The 23,332-nt window shown below is 41.1% G+C and overlaps 1 protein-coding gene across 30 annotated transcripts in view; it reads right to left on the reverse strand.

The window, feature by feature from the left end:
* Positions 1-333: 333 nt before the first annotated feature.
* The window catches only part of FGGY (FGGY carbohydrate kinase domain containing), a 452,310-nt gene continuing 429,311 nt past the window's right edge, over positions 334-23,332 (reverse strand). For all 30 annotated transcript variants that reach the window (XM_074005584.1, XM_065521686.2, XM_065521719.2 and 27 more), the window contains 2 exons: positions 5,140-5,201; positions 334-557 (listed from right to left, as the gene is read on the reverse strand). In XM_074005584.1, the coding sequence (XP_073861685.1) occupies positions 476-557; positions 5,140-5,201 (144 nt within the window). In that variant the 3' untranslated portion in view covers positions 334-475. The remainder of the gene's footprint in view (positions 558-5,139; positions 5,202-23,332) is intronic.

The raw sequence follows: 23,332 nt of genomic DNA on the forward strand, positions 1-23,332 counted from the left end.
TATACCTGTCTTTAATATGATGATTGCAAAATGACAATTCTGGAAATAAATGTGGTATCTGACCCTAGACTAGATCCTGCACAGGAGGGGAAAATACCATAAAAGACATCGACCATGCATTAGATGTCCTACTTAAAGTAATGTAAGGTTTTCATTTAATAGCTGACATTTAACTGATTAAAAAGTACAGGCCTCTCCTGGACTGAACGGCCCCTAAGATCTAGTCTCATGTGAGATCCTATGACTCTATGTGAAACTTCTGTTACTGTGATGGAAACTGTATGGAAACTGAAACTAAATAATAGTGGTATGAAATGAAGACTCTAATTCTGGTTGCACATGTTTGTTTTCTTTATTAAAAGACAATACAGAAATGATGAAACAATACCTCAAGGGTCTTGAACATGGATGAAATGACAGAGGTCTTTAATGCAATGGCACAGAAGCTTCTGGCATCAGCACCTGCAAGCCCTGTTCAGTTGTCATTCATGATCGCCAAATACTCCTTCTGGTGTTCAACCAGCTTCAGGAATACTTGGTATTTCTTATCATAGTATCTGTGGGAGAAACATAAATATGTTGAATGATCTCAAGACAAAACTACCATGGGGCTTCCCTGTACATTTAGAAGAATGAGAATATATCTGTGGTGGTGATGCTGACACCTAGATTTTGAATGCTTACAGCATCCTGGGCAATGAATTAGCATGTGTCAGACCTATTATATGTGACCTGCATGAAGTTTTATTATCTCCATTTTAGAAATAAGAACATTTAAACCCCATCTCTATTAAAAAACTCATGTCTCTCTGACTTCAAAGCTTCTGCTGTATATACAAAAAAGCCCGAACTTAATGGAGACCCTTTCACATTGCCGGCTTCAATAAATATTTCCTATATAACTAGCCCCAGGTTTGATGACTGGCCTAAAATCACAGCCTGACCAAAGACGAAACTGAACATTTTAATTGCCCTTTTGCAGATTCCACATCTAGGTTTCCCTTGTGAACTGCTTTATCCAGGAGCAAAACTCCATGGAAAGGTGACTCATGCCTTTTCTAGAGCTGTGCTCGCCTTCCAGGCATCTCACAGTGGCCCTCGCTCTCCCTGTCCCATCTGTCTGACTCTTTGGGTTAGACCTGTTAGAACTGGTATTGCCATGAATCAGACAGCAGAACAGCTGAAGCTGCTCTGGCATCATAATCCTGAAAGGAATAATAGGAACCGAGACAAATTATACTTGCAGCCTTGCAACTTTGTCCTTACTCCTCTTGGTTGGGAAACTGACATGGGGTGAGGGAATGAAGAAGCCAGTTTAGCACGTCTTGGTTTATTCTGGGGTGCTCTGAAAAGGAGTCCTCATGATGAAATTTTGGTGCAAAGTTGTGCATTGGGGGAGAGAGGTTGTAAGAGTAACCTTGGATACACAGAGGGACTTCTACTAGTCACACATAGCTATGTTCGTAGGAGTCACCTACCTGGTATTTATTATACTGTAAGCATTCTGGTAATGTAGGAGTTGTGATGGGGCCAAGCACAGGGTTAAAAGGTGAACTCCGAAGCCTGGGTTGGAATCTTAATGTGGCCCAATATTAGCTGTGTGACTTTGGATATGTTACTTACACTATTTCTGCAGAAACTTCTCCATCTGTAAATGGGGATAATTATGGGATCTACTTCAGCAGAGCTGTTGTGTGAATTAAATGTGGAAATATATGAAAAGCATTTAGAACAGTATCTGACTCATAATGTGATATAAGTGTTAGTTACTAATTTTTAGATAATTGATATTTTAATATTATCATCAATATAGCTATATGTAGGTACTACTAAAACCTACTCTATGACCATCCAAATTTATTAGTTGTTGAATTATTTTAGGAACAATTTGCTCCTACTCATGATGCTCTGTGACAATATAATGGTAAGCAATTCTTTCATTTACATGAGATGGATTTCTTGACTTTAGAATCTCAGAATTGCTAGAAGGGAGCTAAGGGGAGCACCCCTTCACACACACTTGAAGATTTACAATGTTAATACTGACAAATTTGCCGTAACTTTGTGCACTGGCCTTATTCTTTACATAGGTGGAATCATGCAGTATTCGTCTTTTTGTGGTTATCTTATTTCACTTAGAATAATATCCTCAAGGTTCACTGATGTGTGGCATGTCAGAAATTGCTTCTTTCTAAGGCTGAATAATATTTCATTGTATGAACATATCATTCTTTGTTTATATGTTCATCTACAAATGAACACTTAGGTTGCTCTCACGGTTTTAGCTATCATGAATAATGTTGTTGTGAACATGAATGTAGAAATATCTCTTCCATACCCTACTATCAGGTCTTTTGGGTATATACTCAGGAATACAATTCCTGAATCACATGTTAATTCTATTTTTAATTTCTTGAAGAATGGCCATACTGTTTTCTGCAGCAGCAATACTACTTTGCATTCTCGCCAACTATACACAGGGGCTCCAATTTCTCCATATCCTTGCCAACATTTGTTGTTCTCTGTTTTAAAATAGTAGCATCCTACTGGGTGTGAGGTGGTATCTCACTGTAGTTTTGATTTTCCTAATAGTGATGTTGAATACCCTATCACATGCTTATTGGTCATTCATAAATCTACTTTGGAGAAATATCCATTCAAGTCCTTTGCCCAATTTTTTTTTTTTTTTTTTTTTTTTGAGACGGAGTCTCGCTCTGTCGCCCAGGCTGGAGTGCAGTGGCTGGATCTCAGCCCACTGCAAGCTCCGCCTCCCGGGTTTACGCCATTCTCCTGCCTCAGCCTCCCGAGTAGCTGGGACTATAGGCACCCACCACGTCGCCTGGCTAGATTTTTGTATTTTTTAGTAGAGATGGGGTTTCACTGGGTTAGCCAGGGTGGTCTCGATCTCCTGACCTCGTGATCCGCCCGTCTTGACCTCCCAAAGTGCTGGGATTACAGGCTTGAGCCACCGCACCCGGCTTCCTTTGCCCATTTTTGAACTGGGTTGTTTTTGCTTTTTTGTTGTTGTTGAGTTTTAGGAGTTCTTTATACATTTATATATTCTGGATATCAATCCCTTATTGGATGTATGATAAGCAAATGTTTTCTCCCATTCTGTGAGTTGCCTTTTTACTTTGTTGATAGTGTCTTTCAATGCACCAAATTTTTCAAAGCACTTTCAAGGGACTCTTCCAGGGCCACATATAAATTTGGACTGGGCAAAATAATGAGATTTGGGGTCATCCTAAACATTTACTCATTAAACTATAGTCACTAAATTGTGCTCTCCGTGATTGTGAATTTTCAAATCAGCTGAATCCCCTCTCTTCAAAATGTGCCTCAACTCAGTCCCTTGCTTCTGTGTGGTAGAGGCCTAAGTAAATGTCGTCCCACATCGTTAACAGTGTGATCTATTAGGCAATGAGGCGAGGTTGGCTCAGAAGGAAACTGGCTTCTCCTGTCTCCTTGCAAATCTCTGGTTTGCCTGCAGATGGTGCTAAAGCACCATGTGTGCTGCCTCCTTCACAGAGAACAGCGGCCAGCTGCCAGCTCCCAGCAAGCAGCCAAGGACTCTCTTCTAAAGAAACACGTGGGGTTTAGGGAAAGAACTTAAAAACTTCCCTAACAAGTCTTGGGAGGGTCAGGGAAGAGATGGAGAAAGACAATCTTTCTAATTTCACAAAAAGAGGGATGCTCCAGCTGCCTCTAGGGAACAGAAATAGGGACAGCATAGCTCCTACTGCCAATGGGAACTCAGATCTCTCTACCTTCCTGCATGGAGCTCCCTTATGCAAGGCCTGCACCTTCCACCCTGGCATTTAGAGAAGGGTTTATATTCGGAGGATTAGCAGCCTGACTCTATGTGGAGACAAGGGAAATGAAAAGAAAGTGGATTGCTTTTCTATGAACATTTCCAGTTCTGTTAAACACTGACCCTACTTCAGTGGGATCTGCACCTTTGCCTGTTCATCATGTTAAGTGGAATTTGTTTTTAGGTCTTAACCTCGAATACTTTCCTAAAATTATAAAAGCACTTCCACAACAACCCCTTCATCTTCAAAATCACCACCAGCAAATTAATAGAGGTCTTTTACATCTCTAGCCTGGATTCTTGAAAAAGCCTTTTATTTGAACCCTCTATTTCTACCCTGAGCCCCCTGTACTGGATCCTTTAAGAGGGATCTTTCTGATCTGCATCGACCAGGTCTCACCTCTGCTTAGAATTCAGCATCTCTGTTCTGCCTATAGGGTGAGGTTAGAGGTCTTCGGCATGGCCTCCAAGGTATTTATGAGCTGACCTCCCCCCACCCAATTCTATCCTTCCCCGGTCCCATTTCCTGCCATTCCCCATCTCATACTTTGTGTTTCTGGATTATGAGTTGTTTATAGTAACCTGAATGTACTATGCTGCTCCCACCTTTATAATTGTACACATTATTCCTTCTACTATGAATATTCTTTCCTGCCTTGGCCTGTCTACCAATTTCTTACAGTGCTTAAAGTTAGCTTGGACATAACCTCCTTCCAAAAGCATTCTCTCATCTCTACAGGCTCCCATCCCTTTCTTCCTTGGGCAACTTTGTCACCTGGCAATACTTCAATTGTGGAACTTATCCCGTTGTTCGAAAATAATCTATGTGCCTAAATCGGATTGTGTTTTATTCCCCTGTAACACCTGCCTGGAGCCCAGCATAATGCCTTGAATATAGCAGGAATGAAATAAATTAATATTTTGTTGAATTGGGATTAAAATACTGACCAACATCATTTTTTAGATTTTGATGCCAAGTGATACAAAGAGTAAAAGAATGGGCAGATGCTACTGGGTCCTTTGATGCAGATGTAAGAGATCCCTACTTTAGAACAGAGAAGAGCAGATTTGCTGCCAATTACCTAGGAAAAAGAACATTGGTCTGAGAGTTCAGAAGCTTACATCTGACCCCCAGCTCTGGCCCTACATAGTTCTGCAATCTTAGATAAGTGAAGGTGACGTTACCTCCCTGGAACTTAGTTCTCTTAACCACTAAATGAAAGGACTGGATTAGTTGACCACCTGAGTTTATTCCAGATCTATAGTTGCATGTGTGTGTGTATGTGCTCAATTCTTTAGCACTGTACATATAAAAAATACACACTTACTTTTTATCCTGTAGTCTCGGGAACACAACTTTCCCAACTTTGCTCATTTTTGCCATTGCTTCCTGTTAAATGGAAAACAATACAGACAGCTGAGTTGGAAAGCGAAATCCAAAGTGAGGCTTGTCACAGGCAAAACATTCTAGTTAGAATTTGCTTCCCTTTAAGATATTTGGTTAGTCCTCTTTTTGTTTTTTTAACTTATTTTTCTCTGGTAATAAGAATAAAACACAAAAATAAGAATAAAACACAGTGAACATTTAAAGTTTCAACTATGACCACACACACATCCTGCACTTAATAGATACTTGTATATTGAGGCCTCTGGGGCATAAACAACCCAGAAGGCAAAGCAGTTCTGTGACTGCCTCCAGGGGTGAGTGGGAAGAATTATTTCCCCTCCTCACTACCTGGACACAGGGCAGAAGAATGGAACATAACCAGCCGCTGAGTACATCGTCTACTTACCTAAAGATAGCAATCACTGAATGGAACTCACGTTGCACCTGTACTTGAGGATAAAATATTTAAGACCTCGTCAATTCAACTTCAGCTCTTTTCCCAGCAATCTCTGAAGTTGTGAGTACCTACTGAGACCTCTGGGCTGAGTCTAAGTGACTTGAGTTCTGGAATGTGACTTCAGGACATTCTTTTCTTTACAATGGGGCACTCAGGCAGATGACATGTTACAGCATCTGGGTGGACATGGTATGGTGTGTGCAGCATCAAGATTAACCATGGATTGTGCTGGCTCCCATATGAGCAGAAGAGTAAGGTTTTTTTAAGGAGTCCCTTAGGCTGTTAAGGCCATGAGAAAGTAAACTTTGGAGTCCAACAGACCTGGCTAGGGAAGATGGCAAGCAACAGTATGACAAAGCTCTACAGCATATGCTCAGTCTCAGGAATGGCTATTGAATTCCTATTGCTAAGGATGCAGTCATTCTGGGATCACATGTATACAACTTCTTACTCTACACATTTGTTAATCGCTTACTATGTACCAGACACTCTGCTAGGGATACAGATTGATTTGCATACAACATACTCTTTATCCTGGAGAAACTTGCATACTAGTAAGGGAGGAAAAAATGTAAAAAAAAAAAAAAAAAAAAAAAAAGGCTGAATACCATACAGAATATGAGAGCCCCTGGGTATCTTCAAAGCATTTCCAAGTGTTCCCCCTGACCATCTTTGCCACCTTACTGTGACTGATTGACCGATTTGCATGCCACTAATTTCCTTCTGCCACTTTGTATGTTTTCTGGTTTATGTGTTCATTGTCTGCCTTCTTCACTCCTTGCCCTAACCAGAATGTCAGCTGCACAGGGCAAGGACTTGTCTGTTTACTACTGAATCTCGACACCTGGAATATTCATAAAACACATTGCCTCCCTTTCATGTGCCAAGCATAACACTCAATCTACATGGAATACAGAGAAAGATTGTATGTGCCTTTCATCAAAAAGCTCACCATAGACTGGAAAAGACATTTAATGTGATCAAAATAGAGTGTGATAAATACTACGCTAGAAGCGGATAAACTTCTTTCAATAGTTATTCAAGGGTTAGGTAACCTGATGGTTCTTTCATCTGCTGGCTTACACGAATTTCCACTCCTGCTAGGTTGCTCTATGGACTCTTCCACGAGGATAGCATGTGCATTCTGAACTAGTCATCTAGCTTCCTAGCTCTCCATGGATTTCAATGTGCTGATTGGGAGATCAGAGATGCTAAGAGTAGCCAGCACACTGACAGCAGAAAGAAATGGCAGTCTTAAGTAGGCAGGAGATTTTTTTAAATGAAAAATTATTGACAAGGAAACCGTGGAGAAAGACAAAGACTAAAAGGGCTTACTGGAGTCATGTTGTGAAGGGCCAGATGGTCAAACACATCTTAGTGAAGCTGCTGCCATCCCACTTAGCAGAGGTATGTTAAGAGCTCTGCTTGCCTCAGAACATTTTCCTTCATAGACGAAGTCCTGATTCCCTTAGAGCAAGCTTGGGTATTGTTGAGATCATCTCAGCAATCCCCATCATCAGCTCTGCCACTCATTCTTATTTTGTCCTCGTCTCTTCCTTGAGTTGTGCTCTGCTGTGCTTTAGGGAGGACCTCGCCTTCTATTACCAGCTCTGAATCTTCAAACTGCCCTCAGGGAATGCTCCTCCTGGCTGTGCTTTGGCCCCACACTTGAGACAACATTCCAGGATCGCCTTCATGGGTGGGATCCAGGAAACTTCTATTATAGAAGGTACTCCATAAATGTTATTTTCCTTCCCACTGCAACAGATGTGCACACAAATGGCAGACATCAGGGAATTCTTCCTTCCTTTCTCCACATTACCTTTGCTTGTTTTAAAAATAAATTGAGAAGCAAACATCAGCAAAAGAGATTTCAATGGTTTAAAAAGACGTTATGCTGTTTCTCAAAAAGTACAGATTTAAATGTTAAACTTAGCTCAGGTATCAGCTCTGCTGAGATTTTTTTCTGACTCATCCCCGCTGCCTGCCTCCCACCTATATTGAGTTATGTGCTCCAACAGCAACTTGTGCTTCCGTCTATCATAGCGTTTATGACATGGCACCATATTTTTTTGTTAACAGATCAGCCTCCCCAACTAGACTGTGAGCTCCTTAAAGCTGGAATTGTTATAATTATTTTCACTGCCAAACTCGGCATCTGGCATATCGTATGCACTCAGGGAATGTCTATGGAATGAATGAACTTAAGGATAATACACGTGACAGAATGTTAAAATGGAAGTTTTGGCTGAGATCTAAAGATGACAGATATGAGATACCAAAGCAAACTGGAAACAGACCACCCTGAAGAATGTGCAAGAATGGTGCCTGAGGACCCATTAATCAACTCTTAAACCTTTCATCCACGTGGAAGTTCAGACAGAGATGGATTTTTAGGAAAGAGCTGTCGGTTTATTGCACATCAGGCCTCCTTCCAGGGTGAAGTATGAAGGAATCCTCTCCCTTCAGGAGTCAAGAGGACACAGACCAGCAGAGAATCTGCTGCATGTTCCTGAGGTTGTGGCACAATGGTGGCTTGTGAGTGACTCCTGTCTGGAAGAGACAGGCTGGCTGGCAGCTGCAGTGTAAAAGTGAAGTAGAGGTTACCCTGGGATCAACCAGCACTGCCAGAGTCTGTTCAGATCCCAAAGACAAAGGTTTCCCATAGACCCCAAGTGGCCCATGTGTGAGAGAGATGCCAGGGGTTCTTAGATCCTGTTCAACATGGCCGCCTAACGAGGTTGAGGAGTCTCCACAAAGAAGCATGAGGTTGGGCTGGGCGCAATGGTTCATGCATTTAATGCTGGCACTTTGGGAGGCCAAGGCGGGTACATCACTTGAGGTCTGGAGTTTGAGACCAGCCTGGCCAACATGGTGAAACCCCATCTCTCCAAAAATACAAAATTAGCCAAGTATGGTGGCATGTGCCTGTGGTCCCAGCTACTGGGGAGGCTGAGGCACAAGAATTGCTTGAACCTGGGAGGCAGAGGTTGCAGTGAGTCAAGACTGCACCACTGCACTCCAGCACTCTAGCCTGGGAGACAGAGCAAGACTCTATCTCAAAACAAAACCAAGCAAAAAACAAAACCAAAAAAAAAAAAAAAAAAAGGCTAAGGATTCCTGAGGAATTAAGAGTAAGCAATTTATGAGAATAGAGAGGCATTAACTAAGACAAGAATATTTCAGGTGAGAGGTTTTCAGAGGCAGAGGGTCTCCCCAAAAACCTATGATGTGCCTTATGAGAATCAGAGCTAGCTGTAAACACCTATAAGGCTAAGAGAGCATGAAGCCCATTATGACAGTACTGATTGGATAAGATTTTTTTTTTTTTTTTTTTTTTTTTTTTTTTTTGAGACGGAGTCTTGCTCTGTCACCCAGGCTGGAGTGCAGTGGCCGGATCTCAGCTCACTGCAAGCTCCGCCTCCCGGGTTTACGCCATTCTCCTGCCTCAGCCTCCTAAGTAGCTGGGACTACAGGCGCCCGCCACCTCGCCCGGCTAGTTTTTTTTTTTTTTGTATTTTTTAGTAGAGATGGGGTTTCACCGTGTTAGCCAGGATGGTCTCGATCTCCTGACCTCGTGATCCACCCATCTCGGCCTCCCAAAGTGCTGGGATTACAGGCGTGAGCCACCGCGCCCGGCTCGGATAAGATTTTCTTCCCTTATACTTTCTAACTTTTCTTCCCTCCTAACTTTTCTTCCCTTATACTTTCTAACCATTTCAGAGGAACAAGAAAAAAAGCTAATATGTTGGAGAGAAAGTGAATGAGGAAGAAAGCAGAATCTGATTAGGGCTACATCTCATTTTTGGCAGACCCCAGCTGGAAGAACTGGAAAACGTCTTACCTTTACCTTTACATATTCTTTGATACTTGAATTTCTGAATTTTGGCTACATCTCACAACTTAAAGGGACCAAAAAGGTTATATTATCTAAGTGACTTTACATTTATCTAAAAAAGTAATGGAACCACCAAAATTTTTAACCAGGGCAGGGAAAAACTAGCTCTACTGCACAAATGTAAAGGGATAATGAGAATAGAAAAGAAAGACATAATTTTTTATTCTATCTCAATAATCGTGTTTGTGCTACATAATTTTTTGTTTGCTCTACACAACTTGTTAAAAACAAGTTATATATGCATAATAAAGATTGGATCAGTACATATTAAAATGTTATCTGGTTGGATAGCATGGGTAACAATTTTTTTTTCTTATCAAGTTGCTTATTGTATTTTCCAAATTTTCTACAGTGGCACATATTAATTTTGTATTTGTAGGGAAAACATGTAATGCCGTATATGTGTATATATGTATATATTTAAAGTTATGCTTACAAAGGCAGTCAAAATGACTTGGGTTCACCTTCCCCTTTCCTGAAAGGCAGGGCTTATTATGGGTTCCTAACACAATATGGAGAATACCCTGAGAATCAGTGCTCTCATCAGAAATAGCACTGCTGAGTTTTCCAATTTCTCCAAATAATTAACACAAAACTGAAATCTCATGATCCCACTTGGCTGCAGTAAATCTGAATTTACCACAACATAACAATACGAATTTATTATGGAAATGCTGACACATGCTAAATATAGTCACCCCCCACAATATTTTTCTGTTCCAAAGGGTTTATTTGAAGTTGGCCTCCAAATTCATACTTTTTGTCAGCAGGCAGTAGCCGGACAATCTTAATTTGCAGCACGCTACCCTCTTTGTTTGAGAGTCTAGACAGCACAATGAATACAGTGACTTTTCTTTTTCCTTTTGCCCACACAATGAAAGCTTTTTAAAAACAAAATATTTTGTAAAATAGCATTTTAATCACTTCTTTTCTTTCTCTCTATAAGGCAGAGCTATAAATAAACCATGAAAGTTCACATTTGATCATCACTTCTGAAAGCAAGTGAAGGGTTTCTGTAGGAAAAAATAAGGGCCCTGTACCATGGTCATGAAAGACTGCATTCATGGGTTTGACCCTTCCCTGGTGTGTCGAGGCCGAGATACCAATCAGCACATACTGCTCACCGCTTCTCTTGTGGCAGCACTGGCAATAGCCAGGCCTGTGTATGGGCAGGGGAAACACCCAATTCTCACTTGTAATGACCTGGCTTGGGAGCTACCCAAGGGCTATAGGCCACGCTGGAGTGAGTTACCAGGGAAATGAGGTTAAAGGAAGGAACAGGCTCTTCAGTACCCTTGGAGAAGATGTCGATTCCATGAGTGGTAGACTTACTGATGTTGGCAATTTTGGGAGCAGGGGATCTAGTACCTTCTCCCCTACTCTGAGGAAGGGGAATAACGGCCTTCAGACTTTTGAGGAAGACTGTCAAGGAGTCTAGCCCAAGGTACCATAGGGCATTGCAAGCTGGGCAATTCCAGAGTCACCATCTATAGGGGAGAATAAAGCAGAACCAAGTGTTGTGGAAACGAGCTATATATGAACTCCCAGAAGGCAGGAATCACATCACTGTAGGCCTAATGTCTAGCACAGTCCTAGCACTTACAGGTGCTTGGTTAGTGTTTGCAGAGTTGCCAAAGGAAAAAGTGATGGCAGTGTTTCTTAAGTGGCATCCATACACTCCAGGGAATTCTCATTAAGATTCCAGAAGAAAATACTGGAAGCACCATTTATATGATTTTTTTTTTTTAGTCTTAAGAAATTAATTACACTTTACCAGCATTTAATATATGGATTGTCAGTAGACAATTTATCAGTTTGGCCACACATCAGTCAGTCACGAGTCACATAAGATGTGTGAGGTTCTTGTGAGGAGAGTGGGAGCTCTGCAACTCCAGGGATGGCCCTATGGCACTCCCTTATATGTCCTCAGCTTCCAGGATTGCTACATGTTGTCTTTTGCATGTTCCAGGTTAGTGATTAATAGGTATTGACTAGTTTAAGCTAACCCTCACAAAATGGGCAAGAAGCTAAAAAAGATTCAGTCAATGGATTGCAAGTGATGGAGATAATTATCACCAGTTCACCATTTGGATTCAAGTAAACAAGAAAATGGTGATGTTTTTACTCAGTACTAGCTTCTCACATTGTAAAGTAAAAACAATGAAGACCTAGTCAAACAAGACAAGGATTGGGAAAATAATCAAAATTATCAAGACTACCTGAAATTTGGATACATAGGCACATACAGAATCATTTTTAAAATCATCAAAAATCATTTTTAAATTATCAGAAACACACCTGGTCATAGACTTATAGTGTATGTTTACATGTTGCTAATATTAGCATGAAGCCATCATGATAGGTAAACACATTGGAAATACTTTGGTTCAGCTATATTTCACTTGTTTTATAGAGTAAATAATCTATGAACACAGAATAGCATATCATGCTTTTTCATAAATAGGTTTTCATGTACTGAGGATACATATTCAAAATTTATTTTAACTGATGGGGTATATGATTAAAAAACACTGTGGTGTCTGTTGACTTACTGGCCAACTACCACTGCCATTGTCATTTTACTGGTTTAAGCTTTGTACTCTGTGCTGTACTGATTATTTTAAGTCTATGACCTTTTTAACCCTCAAAATGACTTTAGGACACAGATCATCTATCCCTACTTTGTGAATAAAGGAACTGAAAATAGATAAAATATAAGTAATTTTCCCAAGGTCATAAAGTCATTATGTAGCAAAACCAGAATTCAAGCCCAGTTCTGACTCTAGGCCATTGCAAATCCTAAATTCGGGCCCAATAGTACCATTCTCCCTGTCATGAAAACAGCCTGATTCTTGAGTGCCCTAGGCTGGAGTTCAAATCCTACTTCTGCTGCTTATTAGCGGGTGTGATCACCTGGAGTGAGAAGAGTGTGTGTGTATCAGTGAGATGCATCAATACAGTACACTGTACCTTTTTTCACAGATGCTGACACACAGCTCTAAAATTCAGGAATCTGCCTTCCTGAGGAACTCTGACTCATTTTACTGGAACAACAAGTTCACATGCTAATGTGTGGGCTGAGGCACATGACCCCTCCATAGAAAAACAGAAAATATATCAATGTGACTTTCCTTCAACAAGCATTAAGAAATGGCTAGTTGTTCTTTTATTTATTTTGCTTTCTTTTCTTTTTGACCCAGTCATCTTTTGACCTGCACCTGGTATTCTGTGTAACCCCCATGAATTGGAGACAAAAATATCAATTGAGAAGCAGGAAGGGATGAGAGAAAAGAGAGTGGGAGAGGTCTTTATCGTTAATCGTGATATGAAAACTGGCACCTCATTTATAATTTTAAATACACAATCTATACACATTTACATATCTTTAGAGTGTTGACTATATGGGTGTATACCTTATCAAAATTCATCAAGCTGTACATTAATCTTTTTGTATTTCACCTTATGTGTACTATATCTCAATTTAAAGTTTGCAAAAGAAAAAAGAAAATGAGAAAAAAAGTGCATGTCAGTATATTTATATTTTATTTTATTTTCAATTACAAAAATGCCTACCAAATGAAAAAAAATTTTTGATGCTCAGTTCTCTAATTTTGACTCTAAAACGTACCTCAAATCGGTCTCTTGGTCCTAAAGGAGGGGAGGAGTGGAAGCTTTATAATTCTGTAGGAAATGGAGACATTAGCAGAAAGATACTGGGTTTTAGAGATAAATGGGCTTGGGGTTGGATCCAGGCTCTGCTACTTATCAGATGTGTGAACCAAAGCTCAGTTTTCCTCTTTATTAAGTGAGAATAATAATATCTACTCAGTGTTGTTGAAAATTCCAGTATCCCATTCTCTGACCACCATTGCCTAACTGGTCTCTTGACTTCCACTTTGGTTTCCCTTATAGCAGTCAGGACCAGTCTAGGTGATTTTTCAGAAACAGAGAAAATAGAGTTCAGTGATTAAAATAATAGACTGACTGTTATAGTCAGTCTATTATTTCAAACTGGATTTTTGCATTTACTTGTAAAATCATGGGATAATTACTTAAATTCTTCATGCGTGTTGCCTCATCTGAAAACAGGGATAAAAGTATGTATTTCATAGGACTGCTGTGAGAAGTTCGTGAGTTATTTGAGGTAAAACACTTGAACAATGCCAGCATATAGTAAATGCTACATAAACTTTACATATTTATTATCCCATTAGCATGCAAGCACCATGTGGCCAGGGGTGTGTATTGGATTCATGTACCACACCAAGAACTGTGCCTGGCCAGAATAGTTAATCTATAAATATTTGTTAAATGAATCAATGAATGATTTTATCTCTCTGGGCTGTTTTTACCTACAACACTCCTGACACCAAATGTGTGGGTTTTCTCCTCACACTAACCAGTTCTCCAACTCTCAAGTCACCAACTGCATGATTTACAATTAAATTTGATTCAATTCTGATACTAACCCCAGGTAGTTAGTGTCAGACCGCACAGCTTCAGGGCTCAATCCAGCAAGACTGCCCACACTTCAGATGCCAATCACCAGTCCTAGGTCTCCTGTATTTCTGACCAACTGACCGCAAATTGGAGGTTTCCACAAACTCCAACCCCCAAGGCTTGACAATTTGCTGGAATCGGCTTATGGAGTTCCAGACAACGGTTGACTTACTATTACCAGTTTATTACAAAGGACACAATTCAGGAACAGCCAAATGGAAGAGACACATAGAGCTAGGTATGAGGGGAGGGAGGTGTAGTGGTGCAGTGAGCTTCCATGCCTCCTCCAGGCACACCATCCTCTCAATACCTCCCTGTGTTCACCAATCCGGAAGCTATCTAAACCCCATCATTTCGGGGTTTTTATGAAGGTTTCATTACTTAGGTATAATTGAGTAAATCATTGGCCATTGGTGTTTGACTCAATCTCTAGCCTCTTTCTCATTCTGGAAGGTCAGAGGAGGGGCTGAAAGTTCAACCCTCTAATCATGCCTTGGTCTTTCTGGTGACCAGTCCCCATCCTGATGCTACAGAGGGGCTCTCAGCCATCAGCCATCTAATTAACATACACATGGAGCTTAATCTAAGCTCCATGAAAGCGGAGTCCCTGGCTTTCCTTTCTTTGAAGTATCCCTAGCTTCTAGCAGAGATTCCAAGGATTTTAGAAGCTGTGTGCCAGGAACTAGAGACAAAGACCAATATTTATTTCTTAACACATCCTTGCAACAGGGTTCCATTGCTTTTTGAATAAAACTCAAATGTCATAGGGTGGACTAAAACTTCAGGATGGAGTTTGTGCCGATGTCTCCAGCCTCATCTCATGCCCTGCTTACTGGGCTGGCCATGCTGGGAACACACTGCTGCTGACTGAACATGCCAACCTTCTTCCTGCCCAAGGCCTTTCTGCCTCTCTCAGGAATGGTATTCTCCAGGATCTTTAACTGTCTGGCTTTTTCCATATGATTTAGGTTCTCTTCAAACATAATATTGAAAAGACTGCCCTTGGCCACTCTTGGCAGAAGCAGTGCACCCTCCTAAATATCTATGACATCATCTCATTTTCTTTTCCTCATACCCCTTGATAGCACATCATCATCTGAAATTATACTTTTAATTGTTTATTGTCTACCTACTTCTCTGTGGTCCTCACCTCTGCTCTCCTCCCTCCTGAATCTAAGCTCCATGAAAGCAGAGTCCTTGGCTCTCCTTTCTTTGAAGTATCCCTAGCTTTTAGCAGGACATTGGTTAAATGTAAGGTGAAAGGGCAAGTTTATTGAATGCCTGTTTTACGCAAGGTACTGGTATATAGGTCTTGCCTCACTTGATCCTCACTAACAGTCTCTAAAGAAAAGTCTTATCTAAATTTACAATGAGGAAATAAAGGCTCAGAGAGGTTACGTACCTGCTTAAGCTAGTAAATGGCTAAGCCGGGATTTGAAACTTGCTTTAGCTCATGAATAAGACCAGGCCCATTCCTTAAGAAGCTCACAGTCAATAGGCAGATCTCCAGCTTTAGTTACTGACAATTTATCTTCTTCTGATGACTTTGGGGCCCTGTAAAGCCCTAAAAGCCTGCTTTCTTCACTGTCAAAGACAAATTCAATTATGGTCATTATATTGTGCTTACAAAGGCAGGAAGGTGGATTCACTGATGTATAGAAAGACTGTTCATATTAATTATTGAAACAAATAAAATTACTGCCAGCTGTATGACCCTGAGCAAGACCCTTCCCCTCCCTGAGACTCACTTTCTTTAACAGTAGAATGAGGGGGTTGAAGTAAATTATCTCTAAAGTCTTTGCCAGCTCTACAATCTGTTGGTTTTGTGCACATGTGGTTTTCTGATTAACTCTCAGTTGACAAGTTATTCCTTATTCCCCATAGTACATTCTATTAGGGTTCTGCTCAGCACACCCCGACAGAGAATATACCCACAGTGTTTTCGTAGCAAGGTAAAGTTTCATTCCAATTCAGTCACGGGCAAATACGGCACAGGGGAGTGGTTTTTATACTAGGTAAGGCCATCACCGTCTGTTGTGATACTCTGAGATGGGGTCCTAATATATGGCCTGGCTGCAAAGGGGTTGGATCCAAACATGAATAGGGAGCAAATATTTATTCATCTACATGAGTTTGACTTGCTGCTTATGGATTTTCTCAAAGTAAAAATAGCAAGCTTCTTGCTAAAAGCATCAGACAGATGATAGGTTCCAAAATTGCAAGCCGTCACTCATTTAATAATCTATTGTTGACTGGAAAAAAACATGATCTTGCTGATATGTGAGGCTGAGAAGGTATACAGTACTGCCGTGAGCTATAATTAAATAATAAGAATAACTCAATAACAATAATTATAATGGCAACTGATATTTATTGAGTACTTACTATGGCCTAGCACTATATTATTAACCATGTTACCTAATTTATATTCCCAGTTCAAAGACAAGGAAACATATGGCTTTGGAACCTATACTTTTAACCATTTGCTGTGAAACAAAGACTTCAGTGATATATAGATCATAATCCAAACCCTAGTTCTGCCATGTAACATCCTGAATCTCAATTTCCTCATTTTAAAAATGGAAATTTTAGGCTGGGTACAGTAACTCACACCTGTAATCCCAGCACTTTGGGAGGCTGAGGTGGGAGGATCACTTGAGACTAGGAGTTTGAAACCAGCCTGGGCAAGATAGGGAAACCCTATCTCAACAAAAACATAAAAATTAGCCAAGTGTGGTGGTGCGTGCTTGTAGGCCCAGCTACTCAGAAGGCTGACTGAGATGGGAGAATCCCTTGAGTCTGGGAGGTTGAGGCTGAAGTGAGCCTTGATTTTGCCACTGCACTCCAGCCTCGGCAACACAGTAAGATGCCGTCTCAAAAAAAAAGGGAAGTTTTAGTACCTATTTTTAGGCCTACTGGATGGACTAAATGCTTATTACTACCAACCTATCAACTGAAATAAACTTTATTTTCGGCCGGGTGCGGTGGCTCACGCCTGTAATCCCAGTACTTTGGGAGGCCGAGGTGGGCGGATCACGAGGTCAGGAGATCGAGACCATCCTGGCAAACACGTTGAAACCCTGTTTCTACTAAAAACACAAAAACATTAGCCAGGCGTGGTGGTGGGCGCCTATAGTCCCAGCTTCTGGGGAGGCTGAGGCAGGACAATGGCATGAACCCAGGAGACGGCAGAGCTTGCAGTGAGCAGAGATCGTGCCACTGCACTCCAGCCTGGGCGACAGAGCGAGACTCCGTCTCAAAAAAAAAAAAAACATAACTTTATTTTCCCAGAAACTTTATCGAAAGGTAAGTGTTGCCATGTATGTATGTTTCAGGTGGGCTGGGGAAGGTGATAACTGTCATTATTCTCAGGCCTCCTCATTATCATTTCCAGACAAGTACTCCTCCAGTTGTAGGCAAAAAAGCTTGTTCCTCTGAGGTTTCTGCCACCTAATGATGGAGATACAATGACACGTCCCCTGCATCTCACTGCTGTCACTGTCAGCCTCTTGTTTCTGTCCCTATGTTAAATAAGGCTAAGGCTCCCAGATCACAAGCCTCCCTATCCACCTGGAGGTTTATCATTGTCCTGGACAACTTCAGCATCTGCTCATAAGACCCATCCAATGTTCCACTGTTATGGTTTCAAAATGTTTCCACCTCCGGGACATTCATCTCCATTTCACTTCAATACTCACTCCCACAGCCCCCTTGAGACTGCTATACTTATGAATATTACAATATACCAACTGCCACTTTCTGAATTCCAGTGCCCTTCAGTTCAATTCTTTAATGTACTCTATCATTCTTATCAAGTGTCCTTCTCTACCTTACAGCAACTTCCAGAATCTCCATCACTTCCTTTTCTTTCAATTCATATGCCCTGTCTGGCTCTAATTTCTTCCATAGCTAGCTTACAGTCCATCATCTTGTGTGCCATTTACCAACAAGAATTTGCAATATTCTCTTAACTGTCCAATTCAATAGCTACCTCCAGTCCACAGAAACATTTAGCCAGGATATGCTTCGCTGATGGCTATAAGGGACAAACTCTGCTTCGGAAGGAGCAGGCCAACGGGAGACTGCAACTCAAGAAAGTGAAATATCATGAAAGCCCTCAGGGTCTGAACACTTTTGAAATTTGCACTGCCGGCTTCAATGTTAATTCCTTCCCATGATGATCCTTTGGCCAGCAGATCAGAAACCAAATTGACAGCAAAGAATCAAAATGTGTGACAATATTAACATAATGAATAATGATTGAGCTGCAAGGGATGTTGGGTAGTCACTAGGCCAACTGCTCTGGGTTTAGGCAGGTGAATAATCGAAGCTAAGACGCAAGGAATCTATCCATCCATCTATCCCTCCATACTCTTTCAAGTTCCCTGCTTTTGGATCTCCAATTCTTCTAAGCAAGAGCCATTTTGGCAGTGGGGCCTAGACATTCTGGCCTATTCTTTGGAGCTGGCCTTAGACTGATTTACGATACAGAAACCCTCTAGCTAAGCCAGAATCCATTCCAAACCAACTTCCAGAGGAAAAAGACAAGCAAAGACGTTGAATCTGAAGCCTGGAGTTGGGAGGCCAATGATGGTACCAAAGTAAGAGAAGGGCTAGAAGCCAGGAGGATAGAGACAGAGTGGAGGTCGGATGGATAGAGTGAGAGGTGTGGAATGCAGGTCCAAGGCAAATCACTGTGGTGCCCTTTTAAACTCTTTATGTGCTTATAATCTCTTCCGTGTTCCCAAAGCCCCCTGGTTTTCCTCTGTCTTATCATTCAGCACACAGTAGGATAAATGTCTGTTTTCCTATGTCTCCTCACTGGACTATGAGCTGTAAAAGGGTAGAGGACATTAACTTTCTCTGTCTTCCCCAAAATTGATATAAATAATGCAAAAATGCAATAAATACATGTTGAAAGAATTAAAGAATGAATGAGTAAATGGATTAATGAATTAATGAATGAATCAGGGGTAGTAGGATCCAGGATATCTGTATAAAGCAAGGTTAGGATCTCCCTCAGTTGTACTTTTTGGTATTTCCTGTCAGGTCAACACCTTCTTCATTATCAGATGTCAGATAGTTAGGATCACAGGCTCTAGACTGGCTAGATTAGAACTCTGACTCTTTCATTAGCTAACGGAATGGCTTGGGCCAGCCAGGCACAGTGACTCATGCCTGTAATCCCAGCACTTTGGAAGGCTGAGGTGGGCGGATCATCTAAGGTCAGGGGTTCAAGACCAGCCTGGCCAACATGGTGAAACCCTGTCTCTACTGAAAATACAAAAATTAGCTGGGTATGGTGGCAGGTACCTGTAATCCCAGCTACTTGGAAGGCTGAGGCAGAAGAATCGCTTGAACCCAGAAGGCAGAGGTTGCAGTGAGCTGAGATCGTGCCACTGCACTCCAGCCTGGATGACAGAGGGAGATTCTGTCTCAAACAAAACAGAATGGCTTGGGCCTTAACTAACCTCTTTCTCCCTCAATTTACTCATCTGTAAAATAGAAGTAATAAAAATAATTACGCATAAAGTTAAAAAAGAAATGCATACAAACCACTGAAATTAGTGCCAGTCACAAACTAATAGTTTCAAAAATGTGAGTTATTTTTATTCTAAAAATTATTACATCAATCTCCACCCCAGCACTACACAGGATCTTAGAATGTTCTCTTGAGTGATACTATTTAAAGACAGCACTTCCTAATCTTTTGCTGCATGTGACATGCTGCCTGGGCAGGGGAGTGATGAAGAACACAGAATGCAGGGACCATTCAACATTGAGTATCAGCTGATGCCTGTGGTTAATGAAGGGAAGGAAGATGAACAATGGGCAGAAAGGAGGCTGCGGGGAATAAAAGTTGTAGAAGCTTATTGGTTTGGAAACACAAAGTTTATTTTTGGGTTGTACTTCCAGTCCTTGTACTTAAAACAAACAAAGAAAACAACTATGTCAGCTGTGTTTACAAATAAGAACTTGCTCTGGCTTTTACAAGACACAGGGAATCCAGTCTGCTTCCTTCTGGTTACTATGTTATAGATAGGCATGTGATGTGCTGGAAAAAAAAAAAACAAAAAAAAAAACTGATCTGGAAATTAGGAGGCTCCAGCCTGTATTCATCTTAGTCTGGGCTCTCTTGTTTTGAATAAGTTGCTTCCTTCCTTTGGATCCCAGTTTCCTCTTTCTCAAAATGGGAAGTTTGAGCCAGATAATGTCATTTGTATTGTGCAACAAATACTTATTGAGTACTTATTGTGTGCAAGGCATTGTGCTACGCACTACAGATAGAGGAGGCAACCAGACAGCTCTGATCCCTGACCTTATGAAGTTTAGAGACTACTTGAGAAACACCGGTGATCATGGGACAGAGGAAGAAGAAGACAAAACTACTTTGGAAACTTATGGAACTAGCTGAAGGTTGACAAGGAGTTGGCTGGGTAAAGAAAGTTAATGAGGAGGGTTCCAAACTAAAGGAAATGCATATTTGAAGTCCTTAAGTAAAGATAACATGATACATTTAAAGGACCTAAAGAAGTCCAAGATGACTAGATAAAATGAGGGGAAAACATATAGGAGATGAAGCTATAGATGAAGGCAGGGGTCAGATTTTAGAGGGCCCTATAAATCATGTTAAAAGATTTTGAGTTATGCCAAAGTCAAGGAGAAGTCACTGGAGAGTTTTAAGCAAGAGTGATCTTATTCATGTTTGTTAAAGATCACTCTGGTTGACTTGCAGAGAATAAACTAAAGAATGGTAAAAGTGGAGGCAAGGAAACCATTCAAGAGTTCCTTGGAGCAGTCCAGGTGAGACACAAGGATGGTGATGGTAGAATTAAAGCAAAGTGGAAGAATTCAAGAGACATGAGATGTAATTTAGAAAGATACCATGAGAGACTGATGTGGAGCACAAAGACAGAGTGGGCTCAGAATGTCCTTGAGGTTCTGCCAGGAGTGAGTAAGGATACATGGTGCCATGTATTGATAGTGCCATGTATGGGAACAGTGTCAATTTTGCAGGCAGAGGTGGAGATGGTGGGTTCAGATTTTAATATGTTTAGATTGAGAAGGCTGTGAGCCCTTTAAGTGAAGATGTTATGTAGATAGATGTAGACCTGCTGGCATATAAATAGTAAATGAATCCTTAGAAGTAGATGAGATGGACAGATTTCTGTATAAGACTACCATATAATATTGGGGAGAGGAGAAAGGAAAACTAGCAAAGTAATTTGGACAGAAACATTCAGAACAGTGGGGGGGAAATCAAGAAAATATGTTGTCAGTGGAAGCATGTTTCAATGAAGGGAGTACTCTACTTTGCATAATGTTGCCAAGGATAAAGCTGAGTAGGGGTTGAAAAGCCCTTTGGGCTCAGCAATGCCTTGGCTCAGCACTAATGACTGAGGCAGCATGATTTTGGTGGAATTTCTGTAGTGGAAGGAAGATCTGCCTTGATTAAGGAGGCAAGGGTGGTGGTGAGAAAAATCATGATAGTGAGGATAGATAACTTAAAGCATTCTTGACCATGAGAGGCAATAACTAGGGGAGCTGATAGGCAGAAGAAGGGATTTCACTTTCCTTTTTAAGATAGGGTTTTGCCCTGCCACCCAGGCTGGAGTGCAGTGGCATGATCATAGCTCACTGCAGCTTGAACTTCTGGGTTAAAGTGATTCTCTGGCCTCAGCCTCCTGAGCTGGGAGTACACGTGTGCACCACAGCGCCTGGTTATTTATTTATTTATTTTTTGAGACAGAGTCTTACTCTGTCACCCAGGCTAGAGTGCAGTGGCACGATCTTAGCTCACTGCAAGCTCTGCCTCCCAGGTTCACACCATTCTCCTGCCTCAGCCTCCCGAGTAGCTGGGACTACAGGCACCCGCTACCACGCCCAGCTAAATTTTTTGTATTTTTTTAGTAGAGACAGGGTTTCACCATGTTAGCCAGGATGGTCGCTATCTCCCGACCTCGTGATCCAGCTGCCTCAGCCTCCCAAAGTGCTGGGATTACAGGCGTGAGCCACCATGCCCGGCCCGCCTGGCTATTTTTAAAAAATTATTATTAGAGATAGGGTCTCACTATGTTACCCAGGCTGGTCTTGAATTTCTGGCCTCAAGCATTCTTCCTGCTTTAATTTGTTCTCGCACTGCTATAAAGAAATACCTGAGATTGGGTAATTTATGAAGAAAAGAGGTTTAATTGACCCATGGTTCTACAGGCTATACAGGAAGCATAGCGGCTTCTGCTTCTGAGAAGGCCTCAGGAAACTTATAATCATGGCAGAAGTCAAGCATGTCTTACTTGGCTGGAGCAGGAGGAAGTAGAGGGAGGTACTACACACCTTCAAACACCTAGATCTCCTGAGAACTCACTATGTAGTACCAATGGGGAAATGGTGCTAAACCATTCATGAGCTCCACCCCCAAAATCCAACCATCTCCTACCAGGGCCCTCTTCCCTGGGAATTACAATTCAACACGAGATTTAGCCAGGGACACAGATCCAAACCTCCCGAAGTGCTGGGATTACAGGTGTGACCCACTGTGCCTAGCCAGGGATTTTATTTTTAAGATGAAAGGTTTATAGCAGCACTGTCCAACAGAAATAATATGGGTTACACAAGTAATTTTAAATTTTCTAGTACCCACTTAAAAAAGTAAAAGTGAACTGGTGAATTTAATTTTAATATCTTTTTATTTAACTTATTATACCCCAAATATTTCAAGTAACCCATACAAAAATTATTCATGAGATATTTTATATTCTTTTATTCATGGAAAATGTTTGAAATCTTATATATTGCAATTTGGACTAGCCACATCTCATGGGTTCAATAAATACATTTAATTAATGGCTACTGTTGGATAGCACAGGTATAGAGCATGTTTAAATGTTAATGAGAAAGAGACAGTATTGAAGGAGAAGCTAAATATACAGAGTGAGTGGATAATGAATTAAGTGGGTTGTTAGAGGCAGTGGGAGATGAAAGAGTATCTGATAATAAGTGGGCCATCTCTTTCATTGTAACAAATGCGAAGGAGAAAAAGACTGTATCTGGATATAAGCAGTGATGTGCTGATAAATAATCAATACTGATAAATAGTCAATAGAAAGCCCTAATTTTATCAATTGCCAATTTCTGTGTTGTAAATACTTCCATCTTGGCCAATTTCAAGCTATGAATGTGATGGAATGGATGTGAAGCTGGGAAGAGATGTGCACAATATGCTCTTGTGAGCAGGGCTGAGCCAGCCCCAGCTCACTACTGGATCTAAGCAAGTTGGGA

The sequence above is a fragment of the Macaca fascicularis genome, chromosome 1, assembly GCF_037993035.2.
Source record: "Macaca fascicularis isolate 582-1 chromosome 1, T2T-MFA8v1.1".
In the NCBI taxonomy this organism is placed as follows: Eukaryota; Metazoa; Chordata; class Mammalia; order Primates; family Cercopithecidae; genus Macaca; species Macaca fascicularis.